Here is a 14,139-nt window from a genome sequence, read left to right on the forward strand (position 1 = left end):
CAAAGGGTGTTGGCGCACGGGACACGCAGAGTGTCTGTGAAAATGTTTTTGGAAAATTAAAAAGGTTTAGCATGTTTTCAAAAGATGGTTGTTACAGTTGATATTTTGTGTGTTATGTGCAGAAATGTTTGTGCGTTTTACATATTTTTGCATTTTTGCATTTTGTCCTTTTGTGGATTGTTCCTGCTGGTCCTGTGTGTTAGAAGCAACACAGTTAGTTGTGTTTTGACAGCCAAATGTCCACTAACTGATGATTTGCTGTCAAAAGGAGGGTGAGAATTTTAAGCCTGACAAATTAAGCAGGCTTGAATATTCTGTTTTGAGCTGCAGGTTCACAGTGCATAAAAGTGCATGCAATAGTGTTGTGTGTCACCGCTTATTTACATGTGCTATTGTTTTGTCTATGTTTTTTGTGCTTGATATACAGCGCGTATATCTGATGGCTTGGCATATGTGTGTTTTTTTGGGGGGTTTTTTCGCTGATGATACTAAATTTCACAGATATGGTTTTTCATGCTGTGACCAAAACAAGACAACACTTCACCAGTGTATGTCAAATTTGGCTATAAGTATTGAAGAAAAGTAAAAAGCAAATTGTGTCATCTGTAGTCACGATACTGTCCTCTTCCCTTAAAGGATCAGACAGCCCTAAAAATTATGGATCCTGATTGGACGTAAGGATAAATGATAGATTTGTGACTCTTGTACATGGTGACCTAATTTCTATATTACATTAGTCAGTTTTGTTCTGCTTCCTAAGTAGTGTATGGCTTTGTACCATAAAGGAAACAAGGCTTCATTTTTACCTAGTCCCATTTCCCTTTTCCAAATTCCTTTCATCAGTTGGTGTATTGTTCAAGTTCACACTTCCAGACTACAATAATGTACCAGAGACCCCCATATTATGTATAATTCCCTTTTGTATGACCAGTCTGGTTTTCAAAAATTTTCTTTAGGCCTACTCTGATGATTTTCCAGTCTGACTGTTAGGGTAGTGATGGACTGGTTAACTGACTCAATACTATAGTAAGATAAGTTTTCCACCTCAATAGGAGACACCTTACATTTTTTTGAATATGACAAATTGAATGCCTATTCTAATTTGGTTTTTAGGTCCTTTTTTTCTGCTGCTTTAATTTTTGATGGACCAGATGTATTTTAAATAATGGAAATACCAGGACTCTCTAGTTCTTGTCTTTTGCTTCCACATTTTGATCATTAGCTTTTGTATTGCATAGTCCACCTGATGCACAATTATTAAAGAGAGGTATCTACATGTCCCTGATAATCTGTATGATGTAATTTCTTTTTTGAAATGTTTTAGATAAGGAATTTAGGAACACCTATATGTAATCATTGAGAAAAAAAAATAGTGTTTGCCCCATTAGACAATGTCACCATATGTGAAGACATCCATTTAGATAGAATTCTCGTGTAGTTATCTACCCTTAGATGGTAGAGGATATGCTCTCACATGGAAACCCAATTAAAGAGGCTAGAGGCACTGTTTTGCTTACTGCCTTTGTTTTTGTATTTGCCTTTGAAAATGACAGTGTATTTTAGATCACAATAGTCCCATGACTATGGCCACTCCTTTAAAGATTGCAGGCCACTTGCTTGCAGTCCCTTGTTATACAATGAACTGTTTTTGTACTTAAATTGAAGGAAATAACTGTGTTACATTTCCTACGTCACTAGGTTCTGTGGGATCTTCCAGAGTCAAAGGAAGAATGATACCCTGCAGAACGCTAATTCTCATCAGTGTCAGCTACAGGTGAGGGCTACACACCTTGGCCCTACAGCACCCAGACATCGATCGCCAGTGTGCCATCAGTGATAGCTCCAACTATTGTACTTGCTTCATCAGAAGGCGTTGAACATTAGAAAAGAAGGAGGATCTGGTTTTGACACAGTACCAGAATTTCAGTATAAAAGAGCGCCTGTTATGTGCTTGTTAACCTCTGACAGTGTGCAGTCCCTTGAGCCCCTTGGCCGGTGTTTTTGGCCACACAACCCCTTTTCCTTTGCTCCCACGGAAGTGCAGTGCCCCCCCCCCCCCCGGCAAGATACTAGTCAATTTATTTAGTGCCAAACAGGATTCAAGATGCAAAAGTTTGTCCTCTATTAGAGAGAGTCTGTCAAGGAGTGGTCGAAAAGATGAAGTGAAGAGGGCTCCCATTTTTGCCAGTAGGTACTCTCCAGCTCGTAGGGAGCAAACCTCCGTTGAATCTAGATCTGACAACCCCATTGAGCAGGTTGGTGATCGGATCTCCGCCCCTGAAGAAGTTGCTGTGGACTCCCTCACACCAGTTCAAGTGAGTTTTTGAATGTTAGCATTTTTTGGGTTTTTGTTCCTCTGCGAGGCCCCACCCCGCTTTCTCTTTGTAGCTGGTACCGGAGGTTGGGCCGCAGTTTGCTGAGGGGGATTACAAACAGACCTTGTCAAGGGGCGGGAAGGTGAACTACTGACAGGGTCTCTAGATGGCAAAACAACAGGCTCAACAGTAAGTGCAACATCCATTGGAGAGGGTACATGAACAAGGTTCTTTGGAGCCAGTGGAGGCAGATGGCTTCCTCCTTGCACTGGAATATAGTTATCAGCCATGTCAATGTGCTGCTCTGGTGACCTTGCGTGCCTTAGGTCACCCAGGGATGGTTGTTTCGATACCATGGGATCCAGCGATAAGCACCGCTCAGTCAGGGCGGTTTCATGTGCCAACACTGATGTAGCTCTTATCAGGAACTGGTCCAGTGTGCCCACCACATACCCTCCTATAGCGGCATTCCTTCCCTTTCCTCCATTAGCGGCCATCAGAAGATATCCTGCAGTGCAGTAATACAGCAAAAACAAACGATGCAAATGCCAGAGCTGAATGCCAACGCTGGAGATCTGGGCGGCTAACAGCACTAACCTTGTGGCGATGGAATTGATGGTCAGGTAGGAGGTGTGGGCCCGGCCCAGCCTCTTGCGGTCTCGATCCAGAGGGGGTGTCATGGCATGGAAGGGGTGGTGCCTCAAGTAATGGGGAACAAACAACCCTAGAATAGAAAAACACCTTTAAAGCAGTTCAGCCCGCAAAGAATCTGTGCCCTCCGACTCCAGATGCCGAAATAAAGAATTATAGACAGGTTACAAAATATATGCTTGGCAGCAGAGCCTATGTCATAAGTACAAAGAACTTGGCATAGTTCTAGATAAAATCTGGTATTGATTTGACCTCGAACAATGGGGAATAGGGAGATGCTTTCTCATAGAAATCTACATCCTTTTATAAGACTTTAGACAAAGACAGTCATACATTCTACATGGCTACAGGTTTCTCAGGATATGCACCAATAGCGAACAAGCAACAGGAAACAATTTACCACAGTCAGGGGCGTAGCTTCGGGGGAGTGTTTGGGGCGTTATACACCCCATATGAATGTATTTTCTTGTAAGTAGTTGGGTACAACTGCCTTCAGTAGGGTACGATGAAGTGTCGGTTGGAAATCACCAGAAATGTTTACATACACACACAAAAACGCACACACACCCTCTCCCCTTTTCTGTTTTGAAAGTCTTCAAAGATGTTGGGTATTAAACAAAATATTGTGTTTTCTCTCACTTAGTACATCTACCAATCTGTGCTCGTCTCCTATGTCACTGCCCCTAAGCTCCCCATTGCGCCCTGCTTTTCCTATAATGTATTTTAAGATGATATGCCAACGTGATTGTTTGAAAATCTGACACTCGCCCCCCCACCTAATCTTCCTGAGCAAGCTACACCCCTGACCACAACATACATTCGAGGATTTTCTCATGATAGACTTACTTTTCAATATGCAGACATTCTCATTGTTAGTTCAGCAGTCCAATTGTTCCATTGTATGCTCCTAGCATGTGACAACTGAAGCATCCTTGAAACATGCCAAAGAGGTCTCTGGCAACAGTTTGAAGTTCATTAGTGTGAGTCTAGCCATTATTGAAATGTAGGAAACGACAACAAGAACGTGATTTTGATTATATTGATACAACAAGATAGAGGGCATTGTAAACACAACTCGAATTGGCATAAGCACAAACTGCAATGCATTTGAAGTGAATGGAGATCAGCTCCCGCAGCATCTTCCCTTGCACTCCTTCCTTTGCCGCTGTCTACATACCTTTCGTCTTGTGTTCCACAAGCTATTCGGGGATCCATTCGCAAACCCGTTTCTGATGTTTTGCTTCTTCTTAGGTTTTTTTCTGTCGGACGAACGTCTGTCAACATATACATTTCTAGGCGACGCGAGGTGGTCCGGGTACAACATAGAACACGTTTTGCACTCTGTGGAACTCTCCGGTTTGTTTTGGTCTTCTAGCTCCGCCCTTCTGTCATCCGGAACCAATAGAAGTGCAGCGCTGATTTCGATCCTGTCTAATCAGCTAACAGTGTACAGGAAGCCGGTGGCGCATGAGCCTTTCTTGCTTTTCATTTCCTGTCTTTGGAACACTGCACCGCTGCATTCAACTTTAGATGCTGGAAGCTTGACTCGGGTGCATCGTGGTAGAAGGGGCGGCATGTGCCCACGTGAACTGTAGCTCATCCCAGCGCCTGCAAGATGCTGAACGTGCCTTCGCAGTCCTTTCCGGCCCCCAGCTCCCAGCAGAGGGTGTCTGCTGGGGGCAGGAGTAAGGTACAGTGTGATACAGTGTGAGCCTCAGCATTTACAGCCAGCAGCTTAGCACAGCTAGTCTCTTGTCTGTCTGTTCCAAAACCTGTCTGCAAAAAACACCTGCCAATTTCAACCGATCGCCACTGACAGAACTTCGGAGATATTTGTCTGTAGCCAGTCATCTGTGAGCAGACTCGTGCTCCTTTACACCATGCCGTGGTTTACAACTTTGTTGCTGGTCTCAGCGAAGAGCCCGATCGCCGAATGTAGCTGAAACCAGGATTGCCTTGCACTCCGCTCCTGTACAAAAACCCGCCGAACGCCCCAGTGTTTGCGTCTTGCTTACGGAAGCCTGAAGTACTTAGCAGTTGCAACATTGTTGCTGAGTAAGGAAGTTAGGAGTTGTTTCGTACCAGTGCGTTTATGAAACATCAAAACAGCAGCCAGACTGTCTTCCTCGCTCATGACAGCCAACTAACTAACACAGACTTGTGTGTGGTAGATCCCGCCTCTTAAAATTAATTCCCTAGCTCCAGTTTAATGTAAGTGGGTTGAGACTTTTGAAGCAGATAGTCTTACGTTGGTGTTCCTGCCATGCGCTGGGTCTGTCAGTTGTTGCATGGGAGTTTTAGCTCGGAAATAATAGATTAAGGGGCATATTTACAATTACTGGCGCATCCCTGCAAATGAGCAGGGATGCGCCAGTAATTGTGCGCCATGCCTCCGCCACCCATGATGCGCTGCATTTACAATGCGGCGCACCATGGGGCAAAAACGGCACAGATGCGTCACGCAACTGTGCCGTAAAGGTATCGCATTGCTGAAGTTGCGTTGCATGCGCGACGCAGCTCCAGCAATGCTCTGGGGGGCCCATTCTACTAATGCTGCGTCAAGCCTTGCGCCTGCTTCAAGTAGGCGCAGGGTTTACGCACCAGTCACTATGTGCCGTCCACGCTGACCACATTGTCCCCTGTGTCGCTACCGGGGTTTTCACTCACACACCTTGAGCACCAAGTACAATTTGGGTTGTTTTCATTTGTTTTATTTGTATATTGCAGTGCTGTCACAACTGCTAATTGCCCCTTTTTTCCTTTTCCCTAATTGTCTATATAAATGATGCCATGAGCACATGCAATAATCAAATAGAGTCTCCTAGCTTCCTTTTTGGATAATAATGAATTCATATCCTTACTAATTGCCTTTGAATAATACCAGTTGGGATATCATATGTTCTTATCACATTCTCTACCCCAATCCCAACACGGTTGACCGGTTTTTGCTCCTGATATTGATAAAAGTCGTTGTAACAATGACATTGTTATGGCATGTGATGTAACGCATGCAAAGTAAATTATGTATCCCGGGCCCAGCTCTCACCCCAATGTCTGTGGTTCAGGTGATTTGTGTGGTGGCATCATATCATTTTTGGTTAAACCAGGTGGGGCCATGGCGGAATGTGTCCTGTGGAGACTGGAGGTCTCACTTTCCTCTGGGTGGTGTGGCACAGGCCTGGCTCCCAATTCTTTCCCTAGCGCTGAATTCCCTGTACCCCCCCCGACCTTGGCGGACTTTGATAGACTTTTTTTGTTGCATAACTTGTTATTAGTCTGTAATATGTTATCGCTTTGACCTGGGTAGGAGAGTTGGGATTGATGTTCAAGTTTTTGTTTCGGCTTTATTTTGCCTTTTTGTTTTGAGGGTGTGCAGGTGCATTGCTGGAATGCAGGTGTACATGGGGAGGTAGGGGGAGTGCATTGGTGAATCAGTAACTGCATCAAGCGATGTTGGTTCTCATCCCTTAGATAATTTTGTATCCTGGAATGTAAGGGGAATGGGGTCTCTTAAGCGACGTCATCCAGTATATTCTTACCTGAAAAGTAGACGCATTCATATAGCATACCTCCAGAAACACACATGAATGCAGTGGAGCTGCTGAGCTTGCAGCGCCGCTGGAGGGGTCAAGCGGTGGAAACTGCTTACTTGGTATATGCTCGAGGGGCTTCGATCTGGGTGGTGCCTACGGTACCCCTTTGGTTTGTGCACCAGAGGGTAGACCCTGAGGGACAACATGTGGTAGTTGAGGCATAGTTAGACCATGCGCCCATTGCTCTTTTGGAGCTCTACACACCTAATGTAGGTCTGTCCCATTTTCTTGAGGCCCTTTCTTCAGCCACGATCCACAACTTACATGCACCAAGTCTTGATTGGGGGGGGGAAGAGATTTTACCTGTGGACAGGTCTACTCTCCCTATTCCTGGCACACATTTACACTTATTTAGAGATTGGCTGACACATACAGACTTCAAGAATATCTGCTCTCCCTGAACAGGAATGTCCTCATTTCTCCCATGTCCCCAAGCTCCATACCTGAATTGATCTCCTCCTGAGCATTCCTGCTATGATCCTCCTTAGTTTGTTAGGCTGAATACTTGCCTTGCACTTTGTAGAAACATAATCCTCTCCTGGTGGCATTGAGTTAGGGTAGGCGTCAGACCCTGATCCCCGCCTGGAAGCTGCCGCCTGCCGCGCTTGTGGATGCTGTGTTCTTTGAGAAAGGGTACCCACGTCACCAGTACATTGAGTTAAATGATGATACTGCATCTGACAGGGGGTAGATTGGGACACCTTCAAGGTGGTCTTGCCTGGCCTCTGCATTAAAACCAAATATGTCATGAAAGTGACTTTCCGACACAGGCTGCTGGCAACGGAGGATGCCATTTGCATGGCAGAGAACCATATGGGGACTGGAGGCGGTTTGCTGGAGGAATTGACGTCCCTCAGGGCTGACCACAGGACCCTGGTAGACAGATTAGGGAGATTTGATTATGTGGAATACACAGCTAAACAACATCATGCAGAGGGTGATTGGGTGGGGTATGTTCTGCGTGGCTTTTGTGCTCTGAGAGCAAGAGACTCCGGTTGACGCCCATTAAGCCCACCACAGGAGACATACTCGCAACACAGTCAGCCATCATCAACTTTCTCTAGCTGCGGTTGGGGAGCCTGCTTTATCAGCATAACTTGATGGTCTACCAATTCCCTGCCTAGACCCGGTCCATCATCAGACCCTTGATGTGCTATAGGCACTTACAGAGGTTCATCTGGCGCTGGACCAGATGGTGCATAATAAAACCCCGGGGACAGACGGATTTCTGCTAGAGTTTTACTCGGAATATAGAGCCCTGCTCGCCCCTAAGCTCCTACAGATCTTTCAATCGGCTAAGTCTGCAAGTGCTCTTCCTCTGGCCATGTGAGAGACACTGATTGTGGAGCTGCCTAAGCCAGATGGGGACCCATTGAAAGTGCGGTCCTATCGACCGCTTTCTCTGCTCAACACAGACTGTAATGTCCCCTGAAAGATCATCTCTAATCGACTGTTGACACGTTGCCATTCTGGTCTACTCAGACAAGGATGACTTTATCCTTGGGAGAAATACCTTCCTCCATCGCCTGTTTTGCTTCATGGATGAGCAACTGTTTGAGGCGTCCCTGACAGTGGCTCTTTCATTGGACTATAAAAAGGCCTTTGGTTCTCTGGCTTGGGCCTAGTTGCATGGGGTGATGCAGCGCATCGGTCTGGGCCCAGAGATATCGAATTGGATTGATCTACTTTACACGAAACTCGTTGCTAAAGTGCTTAAGTGCAGTGAAATCTCAGCACCATTTAGGGTGTGCAAGGGCACCAGACCGGGGTACCTACTCTCTCCACTCATATTCTCGCTGACTTTGGAGCCCCTGGTGGGTTTATTTTGCCTGTGGGGCCCGCATTGGGGCATGCGGAGTGGCACCAGCTAGGAGCTGATCTCGCTCTACATGGAAGACGCACTGGTATTTATCTGGGACTATTTTTGTGATAGTTGCAGGGTGATGGAGGCACTAGATGATGTTGGCAGGGCGTCTAGCTTGCGATTGAATTGGTCCAAGGCTTGTCTCCTCCCACTACTCAAGGTTCCTGAGGTGGAGCGGGAGGGCCCCACTATTCACGTCTCCTTTGACAATATGACACCTTTTGTTACCTTGGGGTCAATATTTACTGTGCGGAACTGAATCTAGAGGACGGCTGCTCGGGTAGGAATCTGATGGGAACACTCTGCAGCTCTCCACGATGGGCAGGGTGTCAAATGCAAAGATGCTGGTGTTGCCCTGGTTGCTGTGTCACTTTTTGGCCCTGCCTGGCCGTCTACCCCTACGCTTTTTCAGGGAACAGAATTATTTTCTCTTTGACCTGATCTGGGACTTGAGGAGGAAACCAGTAGCTTGAATATGCTCCCCCCCATCCCCCCCCCATCCCCCTCCTTGGAAAACGGAGGACTGGCCACAACACACTATGAGCTCTACTATATTGCTGCACAACTGAAATGGCCCATGAGGTGGCTTGCAGTGGGTGGCAATCCAGAACAGGCTTGCATTATCCGGGATTTAGAGGGACAGGACATTTTGGAATGGCTTATGGGCCTGCAATGTGGTGAGCAGCAGGCGGGATGCCTCTCCAGGTTGGCTAAATACTGCTGGGATAGCTATGTGACCCTACGTTTAGGCCCAGTGTTGTATGCCCCTGCCTGGATGCTGTGGGTGCACCCAGCATTTTGTGAGATTGCAACTCCTCCTGAAACAGGCGCATGTTTTGAAGTGAGTGTTCTCACGTTCAGAGATTGTATGAACGCCAGCTCCTGTAACAACTTGTAATGTTCTTACCGGTTTTGGCGTGTTGGAGGGATTTTCGACTACGGTTCCTGAGGATTCAGGTCTGTCCGAGGTAAGGGTAACACCTTCTGGTAGCCACTGTGCTGCCGACAATGATAAAGTCTAAGCAACCTGTGCATTGCAAGAGAAGTCCCAAGAGGAAAAGCCCTGTAGGAAAAAAAACCTCTGATAGAAGTGAGGACTCCAGCAGAGAGAAGGAAGGAAAGAAGCCTCCAGTAAGGAAGAAAAGAAAGGCAAAGAATCAAAACCGGAGTGAAGGCTAGGATCAGGATCAAGATACACCAGCAGGAATCACAGATACGCCAGGCAGGAGCATAGGATGTCAACAGGAGTGAGGCCACACCAGCAGGAGCGAAGAGTGTTGCAATGCAAGGAAATGAAGGATTCAGCCCTTTAAATACCCATGAACAGGAAGGGATCAAACAATAACAGGAAATGACCAAACAGGAAGTAAGTAACCACCACCTTGGATAAGAAAAAGGATAATGGACGGAATAGGAAGGTCGCCATATTGAATTGGTAGAGCAGATACTTCCCAAGGCCTTCTGGGAAGAAAGCTAAGGAATCATGTGAAGGCAACAAGATGGCCCCCAAGAAGAAATGAAGAAATAAATAAATCACCAGTGGAAGGGAGGTAAGAAAATAGTGCCCCAACATGTGAAAATAGGAAGCTGCAGTTCCAAAACTGGAGCTGTGGCATTCCTGTCATGCATATTGTCAGATAACGGATCTCCACGTAGGTATGCGGTGTGCACGACACAGAAAGAGAGCAGGCACTGCGGTACACACCCGCAATGCCAAAACGACAGCAGCGGGTCGCCGCACAGCAACGCAACACGCCCGAAGAAAAGAGAGGGAGGCGCTGGGGGCTGTATCATGGCCTGTGAGGAAGAAGCGGGCAGGCCAAATCACGGTCTGCAGTACAACAGCTCCTTCCAAGGTCTACGAGATTCATGAGGGCCAGTTCTTCACGTATATTGCCTGGTGGCGCCCTTTGGGGCCTTATGGGTGCCAGAGCTTGCTGAATTAGCCACGTCTTTTGCACTTCAGGTTTTGCTAGGACAAGATTTTGGTAGGCACGCAATCATGCTGCTCTATTGCGGATTGCTGGAACTTAGTATGTCACTTCTCCAGGCCCTCGGGGACAAATAGGTTCAATCTCTTGGCCAGCAGCTGTTGGATGCACAGTGGACTTGTGCGTTGGAACAGGTGTGGTGTGTCTCCAGGAACTCCCACCTGAAATATATCCAATTTAACTATGTCCACCAGACAAATCTAATCCCAGTGTGCCTTCATCATAGCTTCCCAGGTGTCCCGTCAGTATGCCCCCAATGCCCCTGTCCCGAGGTTGATTTTTAACTCATGGTATGGGAATGTCCAGAAATTGCCTGTTACTGGGGGGCCGCCGTTAAAGCTCTGACATTATGGTTCATTCCCTGCAGTACTGTCAGGTCCCTTAATTTGGTGTTCGTCCTCATGAAGCACCATATAGCAATGGCTTGAAAGTTTGCTGTAGCTCTACCGCTATGGCTTTGGTTGAAAAACCTATTTAAATGGGCAACCACTGAGGTGGTGACGTCGAGATCGCTTCCTGTGCTGCTAGAGTGGCACTGCAGCTGGATGCCTGGGATGTCTATATTGATAAATGATCAGCCATGACATATGAGGGACCCTCCTGAAACCTGGGTGGGCATTTGTGAACATTATCTGGCCTTGCAGGATGGGATTGGCTACAGTAAAATTGTGTCTTCTCCCATGCCGTACCTGAGATATTGTGAGTAGGGCCCCACACAACACACTGATCAATCATCTCTGCCTCTGCTGCCAACGAGGCGGGGTTATCCCCTCCACTGCAAAAAAATAGTAATGGAATCCTTGCTTTTGCCCTCCCTTTCCACCATCTTCAACTCATCCCCATGCTACTCTGGCCCCACTGGATTCGCATTCACAGAAAGTCTTTGAGTATTTCTCTTGTTTAGTTGTGTTTTCACATTACAGCTCCTTTCCTTATGCACTAGACCCAACTCGAGGACCCCCTGTGCTCTTCCTCCTCACTAATGACCTAGCGGATCCTGGTAGATGGGAAGGAGGTTCATTGGTAATTTGCCTGTCTGGCTAAAGTATGTTAGATAGTCATTGCATTACACTTACACATATTATACATATTTTAATAGGAGCACTCCAAATGAGATGCCCAACACTGTATTGACATATCTGCTGTGTGAACTGTATTAACTTTCTTGCTCACGGACATTGCTGTGCTGACTGAGATTTTTGTGTCAGTATCTAAAAACTCAATAAAGACCTACTTTAAAAAAAAATAAGTTAAGGCCCAGTTTGTGTCAGGGTTGCATCACTTTTTTGGCACAGCCCCAATGCAATCTTGCTTGTTAAATCTCGTAATGCACTCAACTATACTCATGATAGAACTGCTAAACAAGTCGGTGGTGTTAAGATCTGATGTCACTTCTTTTGAGGTCATGGGTTGAGATGCCACTTACTTGTCACATGCGATGTCATACGCCGTGATGTCATGTGCCATGATATCACTCATGCCTCGAGAAATCTGCCTGCTCATTCGCTATGAGGAGTCCGATTTTAGCAGGGCCAGCTATTTTTACAGCCTATTGGCCCATTCTGGTGAGCTGGCAAAAATAAAAATGTTTGTAATTCTGTGTCATATAAAGAAAGATTTTAACAGGATCAAAACAAACTAGAACACTTTACTTAGTGATGTGCTAATGCTAAATATTTTGGCTGAAACACAATTTCCGCTAATTATTGCTTGTACACTATATAGTTTTATCAGTAAGACTGCATGTTAGCGGGAAAGTTTATGGCTATTTCAATGGAAAGTATGCTGTCTGTAAATGACAGTCCACCAGGTTTACTGAAAGTGAGAGTTTTTATGCATGAACTGAGAAACATTCCTGCCTCCGCCCTGATGACAATGCTATTAGGGAACTAATTATGCTACCACATCATGCTTTAGTAATACGTTTATTAACTTTGAGAGTTTTTATTCGATTGCGTAAAGTATTCAAGTCACTAGATCTGCAGGTGTAGGAACATTTTTATGATTTTTCGAGGCCTGTGCTTACATACTGCCTAACTAGGTTAGTCTCCCCACTTCTTTTTTTTTTTTATGGCTTGCGCCCTGAAATTAAAGATATTTAATTGCAAGTATTTTATATCGAACAACTGCCAATGGGGCAGTGTGAAAAAGTGGTTCTGACCATCCAAACCGCCTGGATTTTTTGCTTTTTAATCACCTGATTTTCTACCTTTTATTGTGGGAGAGCTTCATTACCAGGGACTCATTCACTGTAAACTCATTGTAAAATGGACTGCACATGTTTTCCGCCAGTGTCCCCCTTGTGAGATAAGGCCGCTGTGACGCAGCAAGGGTAAGGGGCACTAAGCGGGTTGTATTTGGACATCTGTGCACACATGTTTGCACCCATGTAAGAACTGCGAGGGGGAGATTTCTGTTGTGCGCAGCCCAGGAGTTGTGTACAGATAGAATGTCGCACAAGCGACTATGCCAAGTTGGGTGGTGACCTGAAGTTGGCCTTAGAATGTGGGGGTACACATGTAAGGGATAGTCAGTGTGCTTTATAGTTTCACTGTAGGAACACTCCGTTATATTCCTATGGAAAAGGAGGCCTCACTGGGTAGCTTCAGTTCATTTGGGCCTACAATCTCCAGACATGCACAAAAGTATCCTGTAAAATGTGTGAAAAGAACCATTCTGCTTTGTCCAAAGACATATCTCTACTGCTTTTGGGTCATCCAGAAATGTCATATTCCTCTGACTTGGCTCAGAACCAGATCCTAGGCCTTGCGTGACCCCTTCAGGCTGGATTAATTACCTTTCTCCCCAAGCTGTAGGATCAGAGGCCATTCCCCAGGGTAGAGGTCTTCTCTCCAGGAGGGCGAGATGTGGTGAAGCTCAGGGCATTTATCAGCAGCTGTCACCCGATGCCAGGCACCAGGCCTATTCCAGGCCCGGGTTATGATGTCAGCGAGTGGGGGAAGCGGGCTTTTCAGAGACCATGTGGCTAGGACCCCTGGACAACATCATATTGAAGGCTTCCAGAGGCTTGTGCAGGAAGGTGGGATCAGGGGCAGAGAGGTGATGTGGCACTGCAGAATTGACCAGAGGTGCATTCATGCCAGCATCCTCCGCCCCTTCTTTAAAGGTTTGGCGTTCAGAGAAGAGCTCTCTCTGGGATATGCTCCTAATGAGAAACACAGGGACTTGGGGCTGACGCCATGGACAGGTGGAAGAAGGGACCCCCTGACTGATCCCAGGACTCTAGACTGTGTCTCTAGGGGAGTCCATGACCAGTGAGAGACATCCTGGGTTTCTGAACCAGGAGAGAAGCCAAAACAGGAAACCAGGTGAAAGGCTGGTGCAGGTGAGCAAGTGAAACCTGCTCCCTGTTGAGTGCATCCATTTGGAGGCCAATCAGCAGAAGGAGAGTGCTTCATGTGGCTATGGCTTGCCACCAGGAGCGAGAAGAGGCCAGGATCATGAAAAATCGCCCCAACGGGTCCCGAGATATGCCCCCACAGAAGGTAGGCAACATTTGACCTCTGGGGGACCGACGACAAAGCATGTGGGGTTCCGCAGCTGGTCTCTGGTGTGCCCCTGGTGTGGGTCTAATCCCAGGGGCTGCCCCAGGAAGAAGACAAAGCCGCTCCCAGTGAAGGGCCCGAAGAAAAGTCAGGGGGCGCCATCACACCCTTTAAAGGAGTTCAGGGACCCGGGACCATAATCCTGCACCCCGAAGTGAT

General features: G+C 46.6%; 1 protein-coding gene across 1 annotated transcript in view; it reads left to right on the plus strand.

Annotated features, from left to right (window-relative positions):
- Window positions 1-4,410: 4,410 nt before the first annotated feature.
- CYB5R4 (cytochrome b5 reductase 4) overlaps window positions 4,411-14,139 on the plus strand; it is a 1,096,982-nt gene continuing 1,087,253 nt past the window's right edge. Inside the window, exon 1 of the mRNA XM_086926570.1 lies at window positions 4,411-4,656. Within this exon, the coding sequence (XP_086782696.1) occupies window positions 4,582-4,656 (75 nt within the window). The 5' untranslated portion in view covers window positions 4,411-4,581. The remainder of the gene's footprint in view (window positions 4,657-14,139) is intronic.

The sequence above is a fragment of the Lissotriton vulgaris genome, chromosome 6 (assembly GCF_964263255.1).
Source record: "Lissotriton vulgaris chromosome 6, aLisVul1.2, whole genome shotgun sequence".
NCBI classification, from domain to species: domain Eukaryota; kingdom Metazoa; phylum Chordata; class Amphibia; order Caudata; family Salamandridae; genus Lissotriton; species Lissotriton vulgaris.